This window comes from Corvus hawaiiensis, chromosome 5 (genome assembly GCF_020740725.1).
Source record: "Corvus hawaiiensis isolate bCorHaw1 chromosome 5, bCorHaw1.pri.cur, whole genome shotgun sequence".
Lineage (NCBI taxonomy): Eukaryota > Metazoa > Chordata > Aves > Passeriformes > Corvidae > Corvus > Corvus hawaiiensis.
Genome location: NC_063217.1, coordinates 70,918,793 through 70,944,408, shown reverse-complemented (window position 1 = coordinate 70,944,408; position 25,616 = coordinate 70,918,793). Strand labels below are relative to the sequence as shown.

The 25,616-nt window shown below is 42.6% G+C and overlaps 2 protein-coding genes and 1 long non-coding RNA gene across 4 annotated transcripts in view; 1 reads left to right on the top strand and 2 right to left on the bottom strand.

Moving 5' to 3' along the window:
* Positions 1 to 3,298: 3,298 nt before the first annotated feature.
* On the bottom strand, positions 3,299 to 7,866 carry LOC125325935 (caltractin). Its single transcript, XM_048303604.1, has 5 exons — positions 7,779 to 7,866; positions 6,086 to 6,241; positions 5,061 to 5,189; positions 4,824 to 4,961; positions 3,299 to 4,635 (listed from the first exon to the last, which is right to left on the bottom strand). Exons 1-5 carry the CDS (start codon positions 7,779 to 7,781, stop codon positions 4,546 to 4,548), a joined length of 516 nt encoding a protein of 171 aa, XP_048159561.1. The 5' UTR covers positions 7,782 to 7,866; the 3' UTR covers positions 3,299 to 4,545.
* Positions 7,867 to 7,993: 127 nt separating this feature from the next.
* Positions 7,994 to 14,349, top strand: BBS12 (Bardet-Biedl syndrome 12). Of its 2 annotated transcripts, XM_048303598.1 has the most exons (3): positions 7,994 to 8,076; positions 9,404 to 11,535; positions 14,231 to 14,349. In XM_048303598.1, the coding sequence occupies exons 2-3, from the start codon at positions 9,420 to 9,422 to the stop codon at positions 14,254 to 14,256; spliced, it is 2,142 nt and encodes a 713-aa protein (XP_048159555.1). In that variant the 5' UTR covers positions 7,994 to 8,076; positions 9,404 to 9,419; the 3' UTR covers positions 14,257 to 14,349. The 2 variants fall into 2 exon arrangements, with proteins under 2 accessions (XP_048159555.1, XP_048159556.1); XM_048303599.1 differs by lacking the exon at positions 14,231 to 14,349 and having other exon boundaries at positions 7,996 to 8,076; positions 9,404 to 12,960.
* Positions 13,591 to 25,616, bottom strand: part of LOC125325938 — a 34,026-nt gene continuing 22,000 nt past the window's right edge. Inside the window, exon 4 of the long non-coding RNA XR_007203621.1 lies at positions 13,591 to 14,794. This is a non-coding gene — a long non-coding RNA (uncharacterized LOC125325938). The remainder of the gene's footprint in view (positions 14,795 to 25,616) is intronic.

Sequence of the window (25,616 nt, the reverse complement as noted above, 5' to 3'; positions counted from 1 at the left end):
TTCTGCTTAGAGAAAATAATTGTAGTTTTAGCACCTGTTTCACCTGATATCTGCTCTAGATGGACTGTACCTTCACTGACATGGATTTTTTTCATCTAGGAAAAAATCTTCCTTTTATTTCTGCAATAGATAGCTGTTGTTCCACGACTAACATCAATAACTTCATCAATAATTTAATTAACCTGTTAGGATAAAAACCCCAAAAACATTGTTAAATTGATGTCCTTTCCAAAAGGAGCTATTCTGCATCAATTCTCTCCAGCCTCATGAGTGCATTATGGACTGATTTAAACAAAACATTCAAAAGATGTGTGGAAACCGTGCTTCTGTGGATTTCTTTGGCCAATCATGTCCTAAGCTCTCTAAAGAGGAAACATGGAGAACAGAGTTAAACTGAGATGATCTGGCTCTATTTCTTTAAAAGTTGGTAAAATGTTGCTTTTTTTTTTACTGGAATACCTTCTAGGGTTTCTAACTCAATCTACAATGTTCGTGGTCACTTTTTCCTTCATTTTTAGAGCTTTCATGGTACTTCTCATTTGGATGTCTGAAAAAATTTAGAGGAAAGTATGTATCTGTTTTCTCTATATTGAGGTAGAGAAGGAACCATACTAGGAAGCTATTTCAGACAATAGCATGGATGTGTGAATTAAGCTGGTTTTGTTTCATTGCATTAAGCTACGTTTTTGGGTAGAGAGTGGTTCAAAATAATGTTGGAAATGGGTTAGGTTAGCTGTTGCATTTGCTTCCTATGGAAACCAATTTTTATGGCGTTATTTATGTGGGGGGGTTCTTTTCATGGTGAAACTTATGTCACTGCTAGAACCAGTTAGAAGCTTTCAAAGGAAATAATGTAGCCTGAGAGCTAGGGAATTTTATACCTCTGCAGTTCAGGCTTAACAGTTTTGCTTTGTTAATATTCTCTGTGTTGAATCTAATTCAGACAAGCAAAAAAAAAAAAAAATGCCTTGAGCAATTTCAAGTGCAGTAATTAGTGGCAGCCAGGACTGCAAAGAGGTCAAGAACTATAGGTTTAGGTCCCCACAAGGCCATTGGAGTTATGCCACATCCCTAAAGGTCAATACACTCACCTTGAGGACAAGAGTCTAATTCTCAAATCCTTGTTCCTCTTGACTCGAAGCTTTCACATATCCCAAGGGAGGGCCACAAGCATCCTGCAGCGAGCCTGGCTCTGTCTCTCTGCTGGGAGTGGTTCCATTTGATAGCAGTATTCCCAAAGGGAGACAATAACTCTACAGAGTGATCAGAGCACTCGGGGGGACTGTGTGAAAGGCGAGTTGAGTTCTCTGCTCTCCTGAGAGCATGTCTGCAATTATTGATACAGAGTGGGAGTTTCAGAAAGTGTGGTTTGGGGGTTTAGCTTTGAACAACTGACTAATAATTACAGAGTTGGGAACACGGGTTGTGAGAGAAGCCTTTCAGAGAAAATAATTCTGTATCCAACCACGTATTTCAAGCCCAGTCTGGATGGTGTTTGTGAGCCTACTTTCTCTCGTCATTGAAAGCCACAGAGGACTCAAAGAAGCGTCAAAGCCTCACTCACCTCACACGTCAGTAACTGGATGCCCTCTAGCGAGGCTGCCACGCTCTCAGATCTATCGGCCCTCATTTGTATTGAGATGTGTGACACAAAGGAAGCTGTCTTTGCAGGATTATCCCCTGAGGGTGCCTTTCCTCAAGTACCAAGGCTCATCTCGGCCTGTAGACGGAGCAGTTTGCTGCCCTGTGCCCTGCTCAAAATCCACTTAGGCTATCCGGGGGCATTTGAAGCTGTTGTAGTGTGGCAATATTTGATTTATTTAACTCCGTGAGGAGGTTTCCAGGGAATTAGTATTTTAACATTTCAAATACGTAGTGTGACTTCACCAGGCAGTTTACAGGATGTGAGAGTTAGTCTTCAAAACTGTAAGTGACCAATTTAAATATTTTAATATTAAATACCTCATCAGTTTATTTAACTATTTGGGCTCTGTTAAGTAAGACTCCTGGTATGTGGAAGTACACAAATGTTTCCTCTGTTGCTTTCCCCCATCCTCTTTTAAATGCCAAGATTAGGTGTACCTGAAAAGAAGCCTTTTTTCTTCTGCAATGTTAGAAGCTGATCCTGTGCTCATTGCTCTGAAAACAAACTCGCACATAATGAAGTGAGAGCACAGCACTCCTTGGCAGTTCCTTGGGTCTTTTTTCCCTAAAGCCAACTGAAGATTTGCCTTAATGTGGGACTAGCAGGATTGTGGGACTGCACTGTGGGCCTGAGAGATGATAAAGAACTTAGAAGTTGCATGTGAGAGGTAAAACAATTGCCATGCAATTGTCGTATTTTGGAATATAACTTGTAAGCAAATTTTTTTTTCTCTTGAACTACTTTGTATTTTATTAAAAGCCTGGTACTTTTTCATTTCAAAACATTTTTCATTTGAAGTAATTTGCAGTATTATCTCCCAAGAAGCTATTTATTGCCCTTAACAATGCTTTGATATTTAGGTGTTTGCCAGACACAAACTGCAGTTCCACTTTCCTTTCTGTAAAGTATCTGCCTAGAATCAACACTCAGAGTGAAAATCAGGTTTTGCTGATGGTGCAGAGGAAGGATCTCAGCTGGGTGCACAAAATGAATGTCTGAATTGCAGGCCTGAGGGGAATCTGCCAATGCCAGATATTTAAGGACCCACTCTCCATGCCAGCATGAAGGGGAAAAGGGATGCAAAGGATGGGCTTTGCAGCCAGCTGCCAGGCTGAAGAGAGGATGATTTCCCTCACTATCCTGCAAGCTAAAGCACCACGAGACACTTGTTAACACTTGCAAGTTTTGTGCTCATTCAGACACTTCTTCACATTCCAGACTTCAGAGATTAATGGGCAAGCCAGAAATAACATTTCACCATGGTAGTACACATGGCAGGTATGATTGTGTGGCTTTTTCCTACTTTCAGGGTAGGTAATGAGATTAGAACAGGAAGAGAGAAGTGACATGCATCATAGGTAAACCACAGTCATCAATCTCTTCCTGTGGCAGCATAAAAAAAAGTACAATCACTCTAATAGGCTCTGGGATTCCCCATAATCAACTAGACTTCAAATTTCCCTTTCTGAATAGATGTGGTTAGTACTAAAAACTTTTAATTAGCAGAGTGGAAGAGGAATTATGTGGCACACTACTGCACCTAAGGATTCCTCTCTTAGAAAGAAGAGATAAATGGAAGTGAAAATGTACTTGGTGAACCATTTAAGACTTTAAAATAATTTTTAAAAAAACAGAATAAGCACGAGAACTCCGTAACTTGCAAAACAGTTTTATTTCACACTTATACAAAGTTAAGACATTTTAAAACACTTATGGTACTATAGATTACATCTACTGCCACTATGTTAACACGGGACTTTTTGGGCCTCTGGAGCTTTACAGGATTTGAAAGTTTTGAAGCTGATTGTCTATAAAGGATAAACCCTCCTGCAGAGCCACGTAATCAGGTACCAGGCTGTGTGTCACTGCTCTATAACTCAAAAGGAGATGTGGCTCTCCAGTAAGTCCTAGACTGACAGTATATGTAAGAAATACTAAAGAAAACGAAGGTACTCCTAAAAAAAACCACCCCAAAACCTGTGACGTGCGAAATGGATTTGGACTGCGTGGATCTAAATATATTCAGTGTTCCACAGAGGTCCATGGTGAGCTACTTTTTCACTTCAGATGCAAATCCCCTCTGCAACATAACTGTCAACAAGACAAAATTTACTCTAGTGCACCATGGAACTGGACTTTTTAGGTACCCGAAATCCTGGAGTGACAGCAGCTCTGTAATGTCTGGGGAGTGAGAACAACGGCACAAGGTGTTGCCTGGTTATACAATAAACTTTGGTCACCCAAGCAGGTTACATTCAAGTTTCATTCAGGTTATCAGATAAACACAAGAACACCTATGAATGGCACACAGCTCCAAAGGAAGAACCAAATCTACATTTGCTTTCCATTACATCCAAAAACAACTTGCCATAGGAAAACTGTTTCATACAGAAATACAGACAGATATGCAATTCATTTTAGAGTCTTTCATGGAAATAAACAACAGGTTACCAAAAGATAACCTAAAAAACCTTCAAAGGAATAAAAAATACTGTGCTTGTCCCTTCAATCTGTAGCCTTAGGACAGGCAAAGTAGCCTTTCCCAGCAGCAGTGGGAATCTTCACATCTCAAGTGAAATATCTTTTAGTTAAATAGTAAAACACAGCAGTTTTTATCCAAAAATGGCTATCAGGGAAGTTGTTATGGTGGAGGAGAAGGGACCCTGCCTTGCAGGTTCAGTTCATCCTTCCTTTTGACTTCTGCAGTATCTCATTTTGGCAGTTTTGGGTACTGCAGCCTTCCTTCCCCAATTATCTTTGTTGAAAAAGAGGAATAAACCAAAAAATCTTTCCTTTCAGACTTTCTTTACATGGCAGAAAACATGCAGGAGGCACAAGCCCAGTTTTTAAGCCTTTTCCAGGTTATCTTTTGGACCAGCTGTATAGCAAGGCAACAAATACTAGTATAAGCTAGTTTTCTTCATGATTCTCAAAAATTCTTGCTCACTTACTTCCCCATCTCCATCTCGATCAGCTTCATCAATCATTTCCTACAAAACACATTGTACATTTGATCAGGCACTGGACTCTAACCACAAGATATTCCACTCATTAAAACAACAATAAATCAGAGGCACTTCATGTGAAAACAGAACTATGTATTTGACTGCTTTTCATATTTCTGACCTCCCACCCAATCCCTAGGAGCTACAGGCTTGGTCTGTAAATCAGAATTTACCTGAAGTTCTTCATCTGTTAAATTCTCTCCCAGCTCCTTGGCAACCCTTTTCAAGTTTTTGAACGAAATCTTTCCTGTGCCATCATCATCGAATAATCGGAAAGCTTTCAGGATTTCTTCTTTTGAATCCTTTTCGCTCTAAACCAAGAGTAAAGCATATGTTAATCAGAAAACCCCTGACACTGAGATGATCCTTTTTCTTATGCTGTCACAAGAATTTCTGCTAAGCATTCCTACCATTTTTTGTGTCATCATAGCCAAAAAGTCCTCAAAGTCGATGGTGCCACTTCCTTCCTTGTCAATGTCTGCTATCATCTTCTTAATCTCTTCCTTCTTTGGCTCAAAGCCTAAGGCACGCATTGCAACCTGCGCCAAAGTAGCAAAACCAATTCTGTTAGGAGGCCACCAGAATTTTGGTGTAAGGGCTAAGCTAAAGCTTGTTTCATTTCCTTGTCCAGAACTGTAGTGACAACTCACTGCCATGAAAACACCTTGGTGTCCTCTACCAGCTTCTTTCATCTTGCTGAACAATAGAAGTGCAGGTTTAATATTCTTAAGATGTCATTTTTCCTATATGGTCTAGTGGAAATCCGAAGTTATATTAGGCAGAGGTAAATCATGCTTCCAGGTTATGTATGCAGGAATTGAGCACAGTGTGTATGCGAGAAATCAAGGTAAAGGAGAGAATTAAAAGGGTTCATGCTTACAAAAAGATCAAACACATAAAATCACAGGGAGAGAACTGAGAACAATCTTCCCCCTTTACTACTGCATGTATGCAAGGGCCCACACACTGCCTGAATTGTTACTGAAATACAACTCTGATCTCCGTTTTGCTCTTTTTAAAATCAAAAACCAGGTAATTTTTAGATTACATATATACAATACAGTTGTAACTTTCCTGAATGCGTGCAAAATCTGCGTTTAGTTCACAGGTGAAGAAAATATTTGATATTCTGATGCTCATCCCAGAACAACAAAAGTCCACTTCCAGGAACAAGCACCTTAGTCATGAAAACTGAAACTGTTTAGTTTCTCTAATGCTCAGCTATTCAAAGCTTTCAGATCTAAACATCCACATGGTAGAGAAGCCTGTCTGCTGTGAACCATTGCATGCAGAGGGCACCCCAAATTCAGCCATTACACTCCTTCACACTCCAAAACTATTTTAAAATAGGGTTGAACAAACAGAAAAAGCAGCTACTATTTTGAGATCAAAGATATTTTCACCCCAGAGAAAAAAACCCAAAAAGTTTGAAAACCTTCAGTTCTTTTATGTCGATGCTTCCAGATCCATCAGTGTCAAACAAATCAAAAGCTTCTCTGATCTCCTGCTTTTGCTCTTCTGTAAGTTCAGGTTTCAAGCCACTTTTCTTCCGCTGGGCTGTACCTAAGCCAGGTTTTCTATAGTTGGATGCCTTCAGAAAGTGAGGGAGAGAACAGATAAGAAACAGTGCATTCCAGGGAGAATGCAAAATACACAAAATTATAAATGACATTAAAGCTGTAGCAGAGGTGAGAGACATTCCTTGCTGCAATTGGTAGACACCTGGTCTCTATGCTAATTTTCTTAGGTTATTCTAGAAAGAAAACAAGCCAAGACTTTGTTCCTGGGGAATGTGCATTTGGGCTTCCTGTTCTCTGCTTTAAACAGAAAGATCACCCATTAAAGGAGTAATGACAGAAAAACAGGTGGGCAGCCTGAAAATGAACACTCCACTGAGGTGACCGCGGCCCTCTGCACCTTCTGCCAGTTGCCTTTCCTGCAGGTTTACCTGAAAAATACGAGTGCAACATCCTCACAGCTAAAAAGGCTGGTTGCTTAGGGTGTTGGCTGTAAATGAGACTCAAAATCAGCCACTCCTGATGGAGCGAAGTTTAAAGGGAGCTGAGTAGCTCCAGGCTGCCTGTCCATTGAATAGATGTGGAGCCAGGTAGCAATGTGCCACAGCAGAGAGATCAACACAATCTCTCCCATAAGAACTAATCTGCTTGTGCTGAGCTGGTGATCATTATCCAGGGCACTTCCGAGACCCTTCCTGCCTCTGCTGTAAGCCACTATAGTACTGTGTTCCCCCCGCCACCTATAAAGCAGGACAGATGCTTTCCTCAAGTACAGTTTTGTTTTTAAATCAGCAGCAGACAGATTTTAGTCCTGCAGTGTTGAATCTGCACAGAGTCGTGGAAGGAAAAAGGCAGTCTCTCCCACCCCCAGCTTCAACTGGCTAGGCTTTACATAAGTAAATAAACACCAAGCAAGGAATTTGTTACCTAGCTACTGTGGACCAGTCTCCTGCCTCTGCTGAATTGTTACCATTTTCTGGGCTGGGATTTCTCTTTTAAATACCCAGTGTGTAATAGAGAAGAATCCATTTTCTTGCATTTGGAAATGAAATTTCAGTTTTTAACGTGATTTGTCCCTCCCAGCTTGGATTGCAAAGCCATTTGTCTGGCTTTCCTCTGCAATTAACAGAGGCATGAGACTTTTACTAAGAGTATACGCTGCTCTGGGAAGAAGACACACGAGACCTTTTCCTGACTATGGAGACTTATTCCATTTGTTTCACATCTGAATTGTGCAAATCCCTTTCAGGTTCCGCCTCCGGGCCTGCCCGGTGCCGTTGCAACAACGCTCCGGGGCCCCGAACGTTGCGGAGCTCCGTGAGCCGTGCCAAGAGCTAAACGAGGCGTGTTTCCTCCGGCTTGACGAGAGCAGGTGACGTATTTTGCGAATCCCGGTGTATTTCCGGGAGTGTTTTTCCCGTTGGAAGGGGGGGGGGCCTCTCCGGGGTGCGTTGTGCGAGGTAACCGGGCAGCAGCGACGGCCTGGGCAGGGGTGGAACCTGAAGGGGATTTGCACAACTCCTGCTGTCGGCGGGAGGGGCGGGAGGGGCCGGAGGGGCTCGGGGGAGGCGGCGGTGGGAAGGGAGCCCGCGGCGGGAAGGGCGCGCTCACCATCCGGCCGGGAATGCCGCTCCGGGATGGGACCGCACCGCACCGGACGGGACGGGAGCTCCGCACTGCCGCGCGCAGCCGACACGCGCCGCCCAGCCGGCCAATGAGCGGGCGGAACGAGAGCGCGAACCCGCCTCCCTCAAGGCTCGGGCCAATGGCGGCGCGGCGTGCTCGTGAGGGACAGCTGAGGGAGCGCGGGGGCGGGCCCGCGCGCGGGGCGCCTGAGGGAGCGGCGGCCGTGTCCAGGCAACTCCGTGTCCAGGGAAGCGGCGGGAGCGCCGGGAGCGCGGCCCCTCCGGTGAGACACCCGCACCGGCCCGGCAGGCACCCTCCGGCCTCCAGGAAGCGGCTAGGCTGTCGCCAGCGCAGTTCCGGTGTGTCCGCTCCAGGCAGCTTCCCTCTAGGCGTGTGGGGCCGGCGGGCCGGGAAGCACTTCTTCCCCCTCGCAATACTACGACATAATATTGAAGTGGACTTTCGGTGTGTGGGATGGAAAAAAATCAGCATTTTGGATTTGGAAAAGGGGCCTTTAGGGGAGCTGGAGAAAATGATGTGAATAAATTCCAGTACCTGAAGGGAACCTACAGGAAATATGGGGCAAGACTATTTACAAGGGCATGTAGTGACAGGACAAGGGGGAATGGGTTCAAACTAACAGACAGTAGATTTAGATTGGATATTAGGAAGAAAGTCTTTATTGTGAGGGTGGTGAGGGACTGGAACAGGTTGCCCAGAGAAGTTGTGGATGCCCCATTCCTGGAAGTGTCCAAGGCCAGATTGGATGTGGCTCTGAGCAACCTGGTCTAGTGGAAGACGATCCTGCCCGTGGCAGGGGGATTGAAACTGAATGATCTTTAAGGTCCCTTCCCACCCAGACCATTCTGTGGTTCTGTGGTTTGAGCAAAAGAGGTACAGGACTCATGGTTCTCAATTCTTGGTGTGTATAACTTTTGTTATTCAAAAAGGGAGCTTTATTTTAATCTATGTGGTGTGCCACGGGACCGTGGTGTGGAAGAGATTTTGAGGGAAAGAAGATTTGTTTTTGGTGTGTTACGAATGAATAGTTGGTCAAAACTTTAAAGTCTTGGCAGTTCGTAAGGTATGAAAAGGTGGCATTGCTTTTATTTCGCTTAATGTATTCATGCATGCTAATTGGACTAAATAGAATTAGAATAAAATATGTTTTTCCAGACTTGAAGGTTAAAGTCAGTGGCATGACTGTTGTTACCAAGAAGGATCTACACAAAGCTCTTGAGTTTTGCATGTGATTTGTCTGTTTTGCTCTAGTGAAGTTTTACCCTAAGTAAGGCAAATAACTGAAATTCCAGATAGCAGGACAGGAGGGAGGTGGTAGTTCCACACAGCCTGTACTGATGGAAGTGTAAGGTACCATGGGAATTAACAACTCTTTACTATCAGCCAGCCAGAAACAATTCCATGGTTTTTTAACAGTGCACCATTTCAGCAACTCTGCCCATTGATTTCTCATAGTAGATGCACAGGATGAAGATCTGCTTTATACAGAGGAGAGCTGTATTCAGGGCTAGACTGTTAAAATGATTCTTCAGAGATTCATGCTGTGGTGTGCTGTGAGGATGGGGCAGTAATTTGTGCTCTGTTCACAGATGCTGCCCACTGCCCATGGCTTTCAGGGATGTGAATGCCAGGAGACACATTGGACTCCAGCAACTCTCATCCTTAGCATCCATTGGGAGAACATTCCTGGGGCCAATGAAATCACATAAATTCATTGTGGATGAAAGCACCAACCAGAGCACATTGATTTGTTCTGCTGTTAGACTGATTGAAAGTTTGGATTTGACAAGTGCTGCTGGACAGCTTCTTAATGAAACCATTCAGGCTCAGAACAAGGAGTTTAAGACTGGGATGAGTACCCTGTTGTTCCTGGTTGGAGCGTGGAGCAATGCTGTGGTAGAGTGCCTCCAGCAGAACGTTCCTGTTCCAGCAATAGTGTCTGTGATGTCTGAGGGGTTGAACTCTTGCTGTGAGAGAGTCCAGTGTCTTCAAATACCAATACATGACGTAAAGAAAGAGCTGTGTTCTAGCAGAGTTAGGCTAAAGGCTTTTGAAAGCAAAACTGGCCAAGCTGGACGTGACGGTCTTACAAATCCTTGGAATTTGCTGTGTTTTCAGAGAGATATTTCTGCACCAGAAGAAATAATTCCAATAAATTCTAGTTCCCATCAAGGAGATGATTGTCATTTTAACAAGTGCCTGGTTTCATCTTTGGCTGGCTTTGGTTCAGTGGCTTCTCTTGTCAAAGCAGCGGGTGACAAAAGTTCGTCTGTGTTGTCTGGAAGTGGTGTTACTGCATCCAGCTGTATCGCTGTCACACAGAAGTTAACCCACAGCAGACACTTCAGCACCCTAGGGAAAAGCCATTTTTCAAGTCAGCAAGGTAATTTTCAGGGATACCTTTCAGGACCATCAGCAGATCCATGTGGATGTTATGGTTTAGGACATTTGGCAATGGCTCTGAGCCACGGAAACCAGACCAGCATGAAACTGCTACAAAGCATTGCTGCTTATCAGCAAGAGAGAGCAGAATGCAGCGGCTCTTCCCAGATTAACATCACAGAGATTGTGACGTGCTGCGTGCTAGGCCTGCCTGAGAGCTATTCCTGTGTCTCCCCAGGCTTTGTCACATTAGTGTCACCAGAGCAAGCCACAGTCATCAAACACTTTGCAGACAAGCCCCTTCGGATTCTGCTGATGGATGGTGACCTCACAGAGCAGTATCGCCACTTAGGTTTTAACAGACCACAGAATGTAAGGACCATATTGGAGCATCCGAATCCACAGGGAGGCAGAGCAGGAGATGCGTGGCTAAGCAGAATGCTGGATGTTCTGATGACCTTTGAAGTAAACCTGGTTTTGGTCAAAGGAAACGTGTGCGAGAACTTCATGGAAAGGTGCATCGGCAGCAGGATATTGGTAATTGGTTGTGTGGCTCGGGATGTGCTGTGTGCCTTTGGGGCGGCCACTGGTGCCCAGGCAGTGACGTACCTGAGCCAGCTGAACGCTTCCTGTGTTGGGAACGGGGCCCGGGCGGAGCTGTGGAAGGCCAGTGACGGGCGCGCGATGGATCTGGGTGAGCTGGTGCCAGCGCGGATCAGCGCGGGAGGCATCCCCCTGCTCACGGCCGTGCTCACCACTGCCCTGCCTTCCAAGGTGCAGCTCCTTGAAGACCAGTTCTGGACTTCGCTGTATCGACTCCATCACGCTCTTAAGGACGGGAAGGTTTTCCCTGGGGGTGGCGCGGTGGAGCTCTTGTGCCTCAGTCACATCCAGGTGCTCGCAGAGCAGCCCGAGCCACTGGGAAATGACAAACCTGTGAGAGAGTTTCCCAGTCCCTGGCTGGCAGAATATAAATCCATTGTGCTCCAGGCACTGGGAAGTGGCTGGAAGTGGTACCTCTCCGTGGTCCTGTGTAACACTGCAAAGGCCAGGTCAGAGCTGGAAGCGTGTGCTGCAGTGGATCATCACCTCCAGAAAGCGGCAGCCTGTGGGTCTCCTTCAGCTTATATTTTGGAAGAGTTTAAGAGAGGTGGAGTGCTCAGAGGTGGCTCTGATCCCTTCCCTGACCAGGTCACAGATTTAAAAGTTTGTGATAATGTTGCAGCCAAGACAGAGGCGTGGAGGAGAGCTCTGGACCTGGTGCTGCTGGTGCTTCAAACAGACACTGAAATTATCACAGGCCCCACAAGGAGCCAGCTCTTGAACTCGCCTGTGTCAGGTGAATTTATGTTTTTATAGGACTTTTCAGGATTTTTAAGTCCATGAGTCAGTGGGAGAAGCCCGGGTGCAACTACTTGTCTTTATAAAGCAAACAGTGAGATGTGATTGTGACTTTAGAATGTAACAGCAGAAGTCAGAATGAGAGACAGCCACAAGGTAATTTCTTACTTCTAGAAATGGGAGCTAAATAACAAACAAAAATCTCTTGTGGGCTTACCTCTAAGCCCAGCCGTGCATTTCTAGCTAATGGTATTGCCTGTACGGATGTCTCCTAATGTCTTCTAAAGAAAGGTAGAGATCTCTTACATAACATGGCTGTACTTGTGTTACATGAAAGAATATAGTGTAATTATTTCTAAATTAATACCTTTTTCCTAATTTCTCTGCACTGCAAATGTAAGAGTTAAACTTGAAATAACGTGAACGTTACATTTTATACTGAGAGATTGTATGAATCGACTCTATTTTTGCATATTTATGTGCTCCATATATCTCCTGTTTCCCAGTATATACCCTCTGGAATTTCTCTGGTTTTGACCAGTCCAGGCTGAATCCTCCTTTTGGTATTACAGACTGGATGCATCTCTACACAGAATTTTCTTTTAAATTGCCAACTGGATTTGTAGATTATTTCCATGGGGTCTTTCAGCTATCCTTGCAGAGAGGAAAATGTTGCTGTAAGTTTTAGGTGTTGGCTAACAACTGGAAATGAATCTATCCTGGTGATTGAGGCAAGGCATTTTTGCTGTGTTACAGCACTGACAGTTTGAAAGCTGGGCACTGGAGAACTGGCACTTCATTGCAAGAGAGAGGTGTGTAACTATGGAGATATTTTTTTCTGAACTTGGCATTCTGAGTCACCTTGAAAGTGAAATGTCTCACCAGTCTGGTGAAAATAGAATGGAAAACGAATGGAAATGGTGATGCTAAGGAGGTTCCTTGACTTCAAGAACTTTCTCATTAAAATGCTCATGGCTGGCAGCACAGATAATGAAATTCATACACAAATAAGGTTGAGATCCTTATGGGGGTGTCTGTGCGTGTATTAAAGTCGTGTTACGTTTCTGACCTGAAATGAAACATTTTGGTTTGCTATCAGACCCCAGCATTCAGTGGATTTTGGCAAAATCTCATCAGTACTACAGGGGTTTATAATTTTAATTTGGAACAGTAGTTCCTAACAGCATAAAGGTCTTGTTATATTAAAGTCCTGATCATCCTGAAGTTACGTGTTCATTATTAATCAGTTGGCAAATTGATGTGTAGCTGCTTGGCCACATTCTTGGTGTACCAAGATGTGAGAGAGAAAGAGACTGGTAGATCAAAAAAGGCAAGAGGAGCTGGGGGCTGTTAAGTGAGAATTAAATGGAAACACAACATATAAATAAACAAACTCTGCTGCTCTGCAAGGGTTTGCAGCTCATGTTTGGCTTCACACTGTTTTTCTTGATCCTCCTGTGCTGAACATTGCATAACCCCTGTTCCCAGGAAAAGATCTACTTGCACTTTATTTGAATAATAGAGTGAAATGTGTTATGGAAAATCTGTGGACATGAATTGTATTGAGGTGGTCCAACATCTATTTATGGGCTCTTAGACACTGGGAGCTGACGCACCAACTGTTGAGAAAGTCCAAAATGACGTAATTTTTCCAATCAGGCTTTTAAAAAGCACATAATGATATATTTAAATGTGATGCCAAAACCAGGACAAGAGGTTTTCTAAAAAGCTGTCGGATGTTACATTTTGATTAATTAACGCTTGTTTTTCTACAGTGAAATGGAACATTTTATGAACTAGGTAGATCCTGTATCCTGGGTTACTTAAAATTGTCTCTTTGGTATGCACAGAAGATTAACATGCATGCTCTCCTCAAGACATCCTCTCCTCCAATTTGGAATACATATTGGTGTGGCTCCCTCAGCCTCAGATCTCTTAAAGCTCTCTGCACCATGGAATGGAGATCCTGTGCCTGTCTGCCATGGCGCCCGGCACAGGGAATGATTTCAACATCTGCCACGGGTGATTTCAGCTCCTGCCAGGCAGAGGCTTCTCCTCTGGACACAAAGGCTGTTTGTGTAGAGTATGGTGTGATGGGAGAGCTAAGCTTTTACATGTGATGTGCTTGGGAAATTGGGAGATGGCAGAGATTTCAGGGAGTTGGCACATCTCGCTCCCTGCTGGAACCAAGTCCCAGTCAGGTGCCTCGTTTCTCCCTTGCGTCCCAGTATCATCATTCCCAGCTCACTCCACCTTCTGTTTAGGGCTGATTGCCTTGTATTTCATATTTCTCTTTATAAAGCAAATTTTTAGGCCTCTGCTCCTTGAGGATTTCCTGAAACGTGGCACAGATCTTAATCATAGCAACCAGACCCTTGTCCCAAGCTGGGCCAGCCTGGAAGGCAGAGCCACCTGCAAGTTCTGGCCCTGTATGGGATATAGACCAGTGATCAGTGGCTGTCAAGAGGCACCCGAGAGTTTGCCTGCTACCAGGTGTGCTAAAAATGTGAGCTCGGAAATGTAGGAGACTGTGTGTACCTACAAGGGTCTCCAGGCAGGAAAAGGAGTGACTGTGGGAGGGTGGGGCTGAGGAGAAAACATCCATACTGTTTGTTTGCACTGAACTCCTTTAGCTATCCCAAACCAGGGCTGCTGGAGAGACTGGGAGAACATTTTCCTTTTTATTTTTTTAGAGGAGAGAGTTGGAGAGGGGAAGTGAATCTAGGAGAAAAGTTACGGAGTGGCAAGAGATTTTCAGCTCTGCTCACAAGGACAAGGCAACTGGCAGGCCTGAGTCATCCCATCAGTCACAGTGCCAGCAGCAGAAAATCATTCTTGCAGTATCAAGAACTGACCTTCCTCCGTGTAAAGCAGGTTGGCTTCCCATAACCAACTCAGGCAGGGCATCTGCAGGAGCTGAACCAACATCACCAGGTATCAAGTGAATGAAATGTCGTTACTGATTTTTTTTTAAATCTTTCTGTGTGTAAACTCTATAAAACTCCTGTGCAAAGTCCGTGTTATGTGACAGTGCCATACTGAAATGGGACTGAGCTGCTGCTTCAAGGAAGGGCTTGCTGTTCTGGAACCTGCTGTTGCCAGGACTGCTGTGAACAACAGGCACTTCTGGGAGTAACAGAGGCTCACTACAAGCCTTACAATTTGTTTTACCCAGTTTTATCCCTCTCTCTGTAGATCAGCAATCCTTTCGAGATAATTCCACACCAGTACAGTCAGAGCAGTTTGTATGACATCATCTGGAAAAAAATCAAAAAATCGCAGATTAATTCTGCCACTTGCCGCCAGCATTGTTGCATTAATTAACCATTTGTTGCAAAGTTGCACGACCAAGACCTTTCTTTTCTAACCAAGCATGAATAGATCTGCAGTCTTAAAGGGCTTTTTCTTTATAGATAATGTTGCTCCAAGAACTAATGTCCCCAGGGATGATTCCAGCACAGGTGACAGGAGAGTGAGAATAGCTGAGGTGTGTGCACAAACCAGAGACTGGGCTTGATCCTGAATAGGGGGAGGAAGAAAAGCACACACCCCTCTATTTGTTTTGGCTTCCTACCTGTTTATTCTGCCAGTAATACCCGTTTCTGTAGACTTTTGAGGAGTACCCACAGTGGTGTCTTTGGCTGATTTCAGTGCTGGTTTGCTGTGAGTACTGGGATTCAGTTTGTTGCATTATGTCCCTGAAAACTTTGTAGGGACAAGGGCAGTTTGGGGCAGAGATGCAGAATGGAGGGAAAGCGTAGTTGCCCAACTTCTCCTTCCACATCAGGCACCAGATGACCCCTGGGGAGTAGCTTCCTGTCACATTTAATCCAAGCCTGAGTTTCCCAGCACCATCCCAGCAGCCATGTGTTCCCATGGTGAGACATGTTTGGGAGGAATCTTTTTCAGAGGGGTGGAAAGAAAGGCTGGGCCGTGATCATGCACAGATGGTGAAAGAGCTCATGAGAAGGGGGAGAAAGCAAGGGCTGTATTTGGTTTCCCTGTCTAGCAGAGATTCAAAACAAAAAAGTTCAAAAGGAGTTCTTTCCTTGGGGACCAAGTGCTACTCCAAACAATAGGATTATTTTTTCATTATTGTAGGAGTAGTAAAGATAGCATGCAGTTTTTGTTTAGAAGTAATGGGAATACTGACCCCTGACTGTGTTTTATTCCAGCTGAAATCAGTAGAATGGGGTTTAGTGCTATTCACAACTTTTGTCCAGTGTGTTGTGAGACCAAATATTTAACCAGCATTGCAGATTTGGAGAGATGACTGAAAATAACACAGTTGGTGAACTTATTTATTTCCAAGGTGTAATTTGAGTCACTGCTTTCACTGACTAAACTTAAAAACAAAACAAAACTGAACAACAGAAACGTTCTATTTGTTAGGACTGGAGAGCCCAAATAACCGCAGAGGATTTGTATAAAATAAATTTTATTTATAAATGTACATATATACACACATTCTGGAGCAGAACAGTTTCTCAATCAGCAACATTATAGAGTAGTCATACAACTCTGATCTGATTCACCTCCTGTTTATGTCTTCTTTGGGGTATTAATTCCTGCATTCCATCTGCTGCTCCCTGCATTTGCAACTCTGCCTGTGAGTCACAGCTCCAGGATACCAGTTTTAGAGCACGATTCCACATGTGTAATTCCCTATCAGTATAGTGTTTTTGCTTCCCTACAGTGATGAAAATTAACGGGTACACCTGCAGCAATACAGATATGTTGATTAGATCAGTTTAATTAACTGGCAAAGTCCTGCTAATACAACATTATTCCAGTTCCCTGAGTATTCTTTGCTCAAGGTAAGGGGCAGTCAGTGCTCAGCACTTCCCTTGGTTTCTGTGAGCACTGTTTAAATAACCATCTCAATCATCCCATCCAAGTTCTGGTGCGTTCTGGAGCTGTTTAGCTGGGACAGAGTTGCTGATGGCTGCCAGAAGCCTGGAAACTCAGATGTCATTGGCAGTAAGAGAGCTTTACTGGAACTGAAGCCCAAATCTCTCTTTGTTTATCTGAAGTACCAGGCAGTTGGCTTGAAAAAATGGTAATTTATTGTGACCCTGGCTGTGCAATTATTCAGGCTTGTAATTGACATCTCAAACACAAAAGCAGTGCTGTAAATAAGCTCTGCTCTTGTATTTGAGAATTGCCAAACGTCAGGTCAGTATTTGCTGCACACGGAGTTACTGTGGCTAATTTGGGAACTGCTCTCAGGTCTCAGCTCCAGTGCTGGATACTCGGGACTGTTTCCCAGCAGAGCTTGAGGAGGACCTCCAGCCTCCCAGATTCCTCTAACAACCATTCATAAGGCCAGTGAAATGGTGGAAGAAGAGAGAAATTTCAAGGCCAGGAGAAGCTGGATGAAATCCAGGGTCTCTTATTTGCTCACATCTCATTATTAAACAGACTTCCTATTATTAAAGTGCTGAAGAAAGGTCTTCCAAAAATACAGGAGCTAATTTAAAAGACTTTTTCCTGTGCCAAGAGGTGCTGTTTGAATTAACTGTGTTTGTTCACCTTGAATGGGCATTCCCTGATGCTTTTGCTGATGTGCATGTGTGACAAGATGTCATTTCCCTGATAGGTTATTCTCAGGAGACTGGAGGGGAAGGGGAAATGACACCTTGGTCCTGAATTAATACAGGGACCAATCCCTTTCTCATTAAAAACATCAGTGAAGTTTTCATGGCTTTGGGGAGTTGGTCTCTAGGAAACAGAATTTTGCAAAACTGTGGTCGTCCTTCCTCCCTCTTCTGAATTACTGGCAAAGGGTGACTTTTGGATATTTCTTGGTGGCAAGAAATGTAAAATTGAAGACTGCAGATGATGAGGAGTGGCTTCATTAAAAGCCACTCTGTTTTCAGATGAACCTCTAATAAGCTCTGGTAGCAATGACCACTGGTTAAGGATGACATGGAAAACATTTCCTTCAGAGATGCAATGGGTTGAGCTGTGCCTTCCACAGAAGAATTTGATGAGGATTAGAAGCCCAGCATCCCTAGGCTAAGGGATGCCTCTTGCAGGGAATGTCACTTAGGAAGAACAGTCAGGAAACAGGTATATCCAGGTCTGTCAATCGGTTTCTTATTTTAAAACTGCAAACTCTATGGAGAAGAAACTCCTTATTCATATGGTACGTAACAAAATGAGGCCTTGGATAATGAGCAGGAGTCAGAATTACTGTAGTAATGAATGAATGTTTGATGTCATCAAAGATTTGGCTTCTTCACCTTGAAAGACATTTCCTTGATTTGCAAACCTGATGAACCTGATGGAATTTGTCTAAAAGCCTTTTACATTACTTGGCCATACACAATTCCCACAAGTCTGAACTCCATAAGGATAATATCAGAGCAGCTCTTGGAGAGTAATAGTAAACTTTGACAATGAACACAGTAGCTCTTTTTTGGAATGAGGTTGAAAATTAAACACAGCAGTTAAAATGTGCCAAGCAGAGCTCTGAGTAGTCCTACAACGCACAGTGCAAACTCAGTGGAGCAGAATGGTTCCTCTGCATCCGAACAGGCATGTTGGCAGAATGGAAGGAATGTTGTCCTTTCAAATGCCTGGGAAATGAAGTGAGACCACAGCATACGTGTGAGGGGTTGGAGTTTCACTAATTCTTTTTAACATCTCTTTGAAAGAATTCCCCACAATCTGCAGTCATTTCTTTTACATTCAATCTCTTTATTTATGGCTTTAATACTAATCTTCAGTGTTGGATCTCTGTCTGTCTGTCTTGGTCTGACAAAAATGTTGGGAGTTGTCTCTTGTCATGTTTCCTGTATCACTGATGCAGTGCTGGGTCAGGCAGATTTGTAGCAATGTTTTTAATATTGCAAGCAAAAGATGAACAGACTTTATTGCTGCAGGTTTGAGGAAAATCCTTCTTTCTCCTCTTTGGTTTAGTTGGGGTTGTTTTGGTTGTTTGTTTTTTTTTTTTTTAAGTGGAAACTTAATTTGCTTTTTTAGAATTGTGCTTTCATCTGTGTCTGCCTCTTCCCTTGCTCTGTTTGCTCTTGAGTCCCCAAAATTAGCAAGAGTAATGTTCTAGTTTGCAGTGCAGTAGGAAAGAATAACTTGACTTTCTAAAATGTAATAAACAGTGCTAGACCTGGAACAAGTACAAAACCTTCAGACAAGGTGAAAGCCCCCAGAAGAATACCTCTATTCAAAATGTCTGTGGATGTCTGCAAATACTGCCAGCAGCTTAAGTCTTGTCCTTTTCCTTTCCAAACATGTGTATTAGGTTTGCCTTTAAAAATACATACTGTATCCCTGAACTCTTCCACGCTCCTAGTCAAAGAAGGTAGTATTTCCTTTAGACCAGCTGATTCATACATAAAATAAAAGCTGTGAGACATTATTTTGGTCTTGGTTGTTTCCCTCTTGTGATATTGGATGGAAAACATTCTCTTTGAAATACGCAAGTGTTAAAACCAGCAATCATCTCTAGGTGTTGAGGGTTACCTGGCTCAACATCTCAGGAATTCCACCAGGCTCAAATCCAGTTGCACCTGATCCGCTCCAGCTCTATTTAAAATGTCCCTTATCCTCCGGGACCTGTCTGTGCTATACAGCAAATGCTACAAATCTGTACACTGCACTTCATTTCTTCCTTGTGTTTTGGTTTTGAATGGAACTAACTATGATCTTCCCTCCTCTTGGTTTTTTTACAACAAAATATCTGATCTGCAGACAGGACAAAAAGGTTTTATTTTGTGTATGAAGCTCAGCTACAGACTTACCTTTCTATTAAGTTAAATCAGTGAAGGTAAAGCCCTTACATCACACAACCTCTTCTGTACCTATGTCTCTAAATGCACATGAAATGACTTAGAATAATATACTTAGCAGATCAGGGTAATTTATTCCTTAAATATGAGCTTTGTCATTATTTTGGGGTCAAATATGATGGAGTGAGAGACTGTCTGTTGTTTAGTGTGTCATCTGTTCCACCTGGGTGACACCCATCTGTTTGAGTGTCCCAAGCAGAGGCTAATTTTGTAGCTGTGCTGTTGCCAGCAGCCTGAGAAAGATTCTTTGTGGCATTTATTTACTCCTTTTTATTTGCTGTAAAATCACTGCTGATTACAGCCTGAGTTTCTCTTTGTGGTCAGATGAGAGCAACAGCGAAAATTCCACTGAAATTTAACTTACTGGGAAGGAGCCATAAGTGGTCTAGGATTTATTCTTGGATTATTTTGTCATGTCACCATCTTTTATTAGCTGATAATTTCCTGTTCATCGATGACAGGACAGTCACACAGCATATCCTCTGCAGTGGAGGTTGTCCCTACATGAGTAGCTTTTTGTATTTAAAGTCTAGGCAAGAGAGAATTCTTCCTAGGCATAAAAAAATGTGCATGGAAGGAAGGGATTAATATTAAGCTGATGGCCTCGTCATCTGATTTGGCCTCTTAAATCCTTCTGGAAGTGCCAGGTCCAGAAATTCCCCCAATTAATTTTCTCACAATCTCCTCTGTATTCTGCTTCTAACGAAGTCCTGTGAGAATGACTGTAACAGATGAGAAAATTAACTGAGATTTGAATCACATTTGAAATTGGCAGGAAGGTGAGGGGCTTAAAGCCAAGCTCCACAACATCCTCAAATACGGAATATTTGGGATCAAAAACCCTGTGTTTGCTTCTGAGGAGAACTAGGGCCACTTGTGATTTGCTGCAATCAATCAAAACTTTGCAGTCCCATCAAAGAAATGTCACTGGGAATGAAGTGCATGGAAAGGAGAGTCACCCTGGAGGCTTGCCTGGGGGACAGCACCAACAGTGGCTGGGACCCCCTTCCTGGAGTTATCTGGAGTGTGGAAAAGCCAGGGTGCAGAATATAATTTTTTTCTCCATTTTTTGTTGCTGTTGTGTTGTTTGAGTTTTTTTAATAAGTTAATTGGGGCTACAGTTAATTGATAATTGGGATACCTGGGAGAACTGTGTGAGCTGGTCAGATATAATTCTGAAGGCATTAATTACATATTGCCAATATTTCAAACCATAATTGGAGATCAATGTTATAGGTATGTTGCAGCCTTTGCAGTAATCTGAAGCAGCTCAAAATTTCACAAGAAATTTTGGAGACAAGTAACCACTTGAAGCCTAAAACTGTTCTACTGTCATTATTGCTCTTTGTTTTAATTTTTAAATCTTGCAATTAGTGTTCTTAAAAAAATAATAAATAAAGCAAAAGGCAAATACAGACCATCTGTGAAACAGAAATTGTTAAAAGCTGCATCCACGGGGATCTCTGGGAAGAGTGCCACAACACAACTGAGCATTCAGTCAGCATGATATAATTACAAATTAAGCATCTCTAAAACAAATTCCAAATTGAAAATAAAAATCCATTCTGCTTATTTCTTTGTGGTAGAGGACCCCACTTTTAGAAATTACCATCTATTGTCCTGCAAACTGCAGGGTCTGTGGGGTCTGCATGCCCTCCACAGTTTCTTGGAGGGGGCATCTCATGGGGCACTGCTCAAATCCGTCCTTCAGTCAAGAGACCGAGTGCGGGAGGACTTTGAGCAAGTCGGGAGCTCGCTGTGTTTTTTAGAGCTCTGGCATAACGGCAGGTAGTGCTGTTCTGTACGGATGGCGTGTAGAAATGTGCCTCTTGTTCCAGGAAATGCCTTATTCAGTTCATGTCAACTGCATTCATTTAAATAACGGGCCCCCGGCGATGAGATGTTGAGACAGAATCTTTTTACACTTGAACCAGAACACAGTCTCCAGTGCTCTCTCATTTCTTGACTTTATCTAAAAGAACATTTTGCTGGCTTAAGCCAGGCTGGATCTGATGGCTCTTGGGACATGCTTGAGGTAAAAGTGCTTTCAGCAAAGTCATCTAAGTATTTGTAATAACAACTTATGTTATTGTTTACTGCTGTATTTCCAAGAGGAACAAATGGAAACTTTAGTACTTGAAAAAGAAAAGCCAGAAAAAGAATTCTGTAAATAAATGAAATGGATGATGACACAATATTTAAGATTATTGCTGAACAATTTTGTCATTTAAACCAGACTGGTTTTTTCTAGACACGTCCTGCCTTTCACAGAAGAACATTACCCTCAGTTGTAGAGGTTAGATCCATATGTTAAATAGATCTGTCCTCTCCATGAAAACCAGAAGTATTCCTAAGAACTGAAGATGACTGTAATAAAACAAAAGTCTCCAGAATAAAATGTCTCCATGAAAATCAGATTAATCCTGAGACTGAATAAAGAAATTAGTTTCTCATGGAGGTTCAAAGTAGCTGCAATAAAATGGTTTGACCAGTCAGGCACAAAATAGTACACCAAACATGACACAGTTTTTGGAACCTTCCTAATTTAAAACAAAAGGAAAATCCTCTACCTCATATATGGAATTCTAAACAAATAATCCGTTATTAAGATGTTTTGAATAGAAACTGAATTTTCTGCTTTGAAGAGGGGCATAAACCAATGGCTTTTAAGGGAAGGCTCATCAGAGTTTCCTTGGGGTATTTAAAACCAATGAGGATGTCCTTGGTAAACACAAAAATGTAAAAATTCAAGCTTTTGTGCTTGTTGTTTTGTTTTTACCTTATGACATTCTTGTAGAAATAGAAACCATGTATTTAATTGTGAATTTCTTTACTTGGTTTTGGAACTTCAACCTTAAATTTTTCAATACCTCTGAAGGGAGATGATTTAATATCAGAATTCTGTTTGATGTGCATTGTAAGCTTTACTCTGGTCTCAAAAGCTCTTGTTTCTGATTGCAATCAGCACCAGTGTATTTCTTTACTAGAAAGGTTGTCTGGGGAAATAATTGCTATTATTTATATTAAGTCTGTTCGTCTCTATATTTCCACTTCTCCTCCGTTCCCTCGTGTCCTAGGTGTGTTAAATCAGGAAGTCTCAGCACTGCTGTTATCTGATCGGTGCTTCCTGGCTTTCCACCATCTGAGAAACTATTCCCTGGACAAAATGCTTTCTGGAATAAGCCTTCTGTGCCTCATGGGATAAAGATCAGCAGCAGCAGCCCAGAGCTGTTATGCTTAGTCAACTTAAAATGACAGCTGCCATTAATAACAATTAGAGCTCATTAAAACCAAGTCCATTGGGGTTCTTATGAAGTGAATACCTTCTTGCTCACTGGTTATTTAAGTGATGTACAGACTGTCAAGCAGACAACAACAGCACTGACTGGAGAGACACTATGAATCCAGCTGACTTCCCCCACTTTCTATCCTCCAGAGACTGCTGACAAAATAATTGAGATTCTTCCCTTTCCAGTGAATAAGAAATGCTGAGTAAAAGGATATTACATAAATTGGCTGACATTTGGAGTGGACCAGCTAATTCTCATTGCCTCGTGTGTGGTGGCTGTGTGTGTATGTGCACATGTGCCTGGTGTTGTCAATGAGCTCCCTGCCCACTCCCCTCTGCTCCCAGCAGCCTGCTGGGAGGCTGAATTTTGGGAGTTACGTAAGAGACAGTCTAGGAAAACATCCCAGCCATTTGGAATTTACCCTCAGCACTAACCTCTTTCCTCCATTGTGTCATGCACTTTAAAAAATTATTTTTTGTTTAGTGGCGTGATGGGGATGTGTCTCATCTGAAAAAATGAGGTCTGTCTGTTGTGGGGAGGGAGTTGGGTGTACCAAAATTGACTTTTGCTTGCTTCTGCTTTCCATGGGCTGTGGCTGCAGTCCCTGGAGTCAAAAATCTCTCCTTTCTCTAACAGCTGGGAGTTAAAGATTACCAAGGGCAGTTGTGCAGTAAAGGGAGATAAAAATGACCTGTTAGGGATGTATCTTTACCCTGCTGGCAGCTGCTTCCTGGGAAAGGGCTAGCAGCAGGTACTGTGTCTACAAACACTTCTGACAAATTATTTCCCTTAAAAAGTAACAAAAAGTAATGTTGTGAGATTATACTTTATGGCCAGTGAAGATGGGGTCACCCCTAGTTTGAATAGATCGGTGTGAAAATAATAAAACAATAAAATTGCAGTGAAAGTGCATTTCACCAGGAACATCACTTGTTGCTATGTGTAACCCTCCTCTGAGCTGTGCTCATTCTGAATGCTGCTTCATATTCCTGCAAATTTGTACAGAGTTTTATCCAATAAGTTTTGGTTGGCCTGTCTTATAACACCAGAAGAACACTCCAGTAAATTTTTCTTATACTACTTTGGAACCGTGTTACTTTATTACATGTGATTTTTCTCTTGTGGCCTAGAAGCTTAATCCTGATTCCGCTCAAGTTTAAGAGCAAAGATCTTAGTAATATTTGTGTTTTCTTTTAAAAGTGGTTGGGATCAGACCTCTAGCCCCTGCCTCTGCTTTGTAGTGTACTGAAGATACTGGTTTTAAAAGTGGGGAATTTCTTAAACATTCTGATTTCGATCTTTTGGAGGTTGAAATACATGAGAGTTCAGCTCCATACAACAGAGCAGGAATTACAGCTAAACCCCTCCCAGTACCGCTGCTTTTCATATGCTAAAATCAAATTCAGACAGGAGGTAAGCAAATGTAACTCCTTTGTTTACACTCATTTGTACCACATCTGAATTCTGGCCAGTTCCATCCAGTCTCCTAAGCTAATTGCATACAGTATGTTCCAGTCTTCTCACCCCATTGCTTACAGCACGATTTGCCTTTCTTGCATGTAACCATCCTGGAAAAAAGACTCGTGTCTGAGAGGTAATGTAATTGTGTTTTCAGTTATCCCCTGTGGGAGTAATCCAAACATCGTAATATAAGCTAACCTCTGTTTTAAAGATGGTACACAAAGCTCATGTAAAGAATCTGAAATAAGAATAGAGACTATTCAGTGCTGATTTATTTTGTATGTGAGTGGAAGAACAAAGGTGACTGCTTCACTCCTAACAACCAACCTATTCATGTCTGTAGTCCCCTAACACAGGATATAGCAACACACATGCTGCAGCTTTTTTCCTAGGCCACTAGGAATTTGGTGGTGTGTCTTGGGCATGTGGCAGCCTAAAAGCATTTGTTCACCCCTTCATAATTTTCAGGGGCCTCCTTTCCTTCCTCTTTGCAGAAAAAGTACTTCCATCTGTTAAGTACAGTTGCGTAAAAAAAAAAATGCTGAATAAAGTTACAAATGATGGTTTTTACTTTTTTTTTTTTTTTACACAAATCACTTCATCATTATTTTTCTCACATTTTTACTCTGTTGTCCTTACTGCACGTCCTAGACCCAGGCAGTTTCACATATGTGATGCATGGAGCCAGGACTTCTAGTGAGAGCTGGCTGGGAACTCAAATGTCTTAAAAACAATGGCTGCCATCAACAGTTCAAAGAGTCCAATAGATTTTTAAGGCGTTTGGATTGAGGCCTGAACTGACTTCAGAGTGCCGAGATGCTTTATTGGTGCTTAATTTGGAGAGCATGGCAGATGTCTGGGAATCAACTGTTTGAAATGGCAGGCAACATAGGGAAACTCTAAAATATTAATTTCTCTAGAAGCTTATGCTCAGGGCATTGAAGGTGAGAGTGTAATGAAGAATGACAGAAAAGGTTTGTCATCAAGCTAACAACTCCAGTGACATGAGTTTAATTGTAATCATCCCCTAAACTTGAAAAAGGTTTTAAACAGAGCTCCCAAATACGTCCAGTTGCCTCCTGAAACACTAATTGTGTGTGTCTGGCAGTTGTGTGGCACTGGCCAGACTGCATTAAACACGGAATCAAGTTGGTTCAAAACAACAGTTGAACTAATTGTTTAATAAAATCACAGATTTCGTTAGATGATTAACCTAACTTTATATTTGTTATAGGCTCTGGAGAAAACTTGCGTTGGCAATAACTCATTCCTTGTATTGCACTTGCTACTTCTTCCTGCTCTCCTGCCCTGAGCTCCTGAATTTTTGCTGTGATATTTATAACTGTCTCATCTATTTGCCTTTATGGAGCATGGAGACTTCTAGAAACCAGACAAGAGTACACAATATGGATGGAGAAAGGCTGGAAAGGGATTGGCTCTAGTGCTTATGGAAAAACCCCAAAAAACATCATAAGGAAAGGCTCTTTTTTGTCCTTCCTAAGTAAAATCTTTGGGCT

What these genes read in the sequence shown, in the direction of transcription:
- LOC125325935 (XM_048303604.1), bottom strand. An exon ending in TCGACATAAAAGAACTGAAG is followed by an intron (nt 5,190 to 6,085) that starts GTTTTCAAACTT and finishes ACTTTGGCGCAG; the next exon opens with GTTGCAATGCGTGCCTTAGG. An exon ending in CTATGATGACACAAAAAATG is followed by an intron (nt 4,962 to 5,060) that starts GTAGGAATGCTT and finishes CTCTTGGTTTAG; the next exon opens with AGCGAAAAGGATTCAAAAGA.
- BBS12 (XM_048303598.1), top strand. Translation starts at nt 9,420, where the DNA reads ATGGCTTTCAGGGATGTGAATGCCAGGAGACACATTGGACTCCAGCAA. An exon ending in CTTGAACTCGCCTGTGTCAG is followed by an intron (nt 11,536 to 14,230) that starts GTGAATTTATGT and finishes TTATTTTTTTAG; the next exon opens with AGGAGAGAGTTGGAGAGGGG.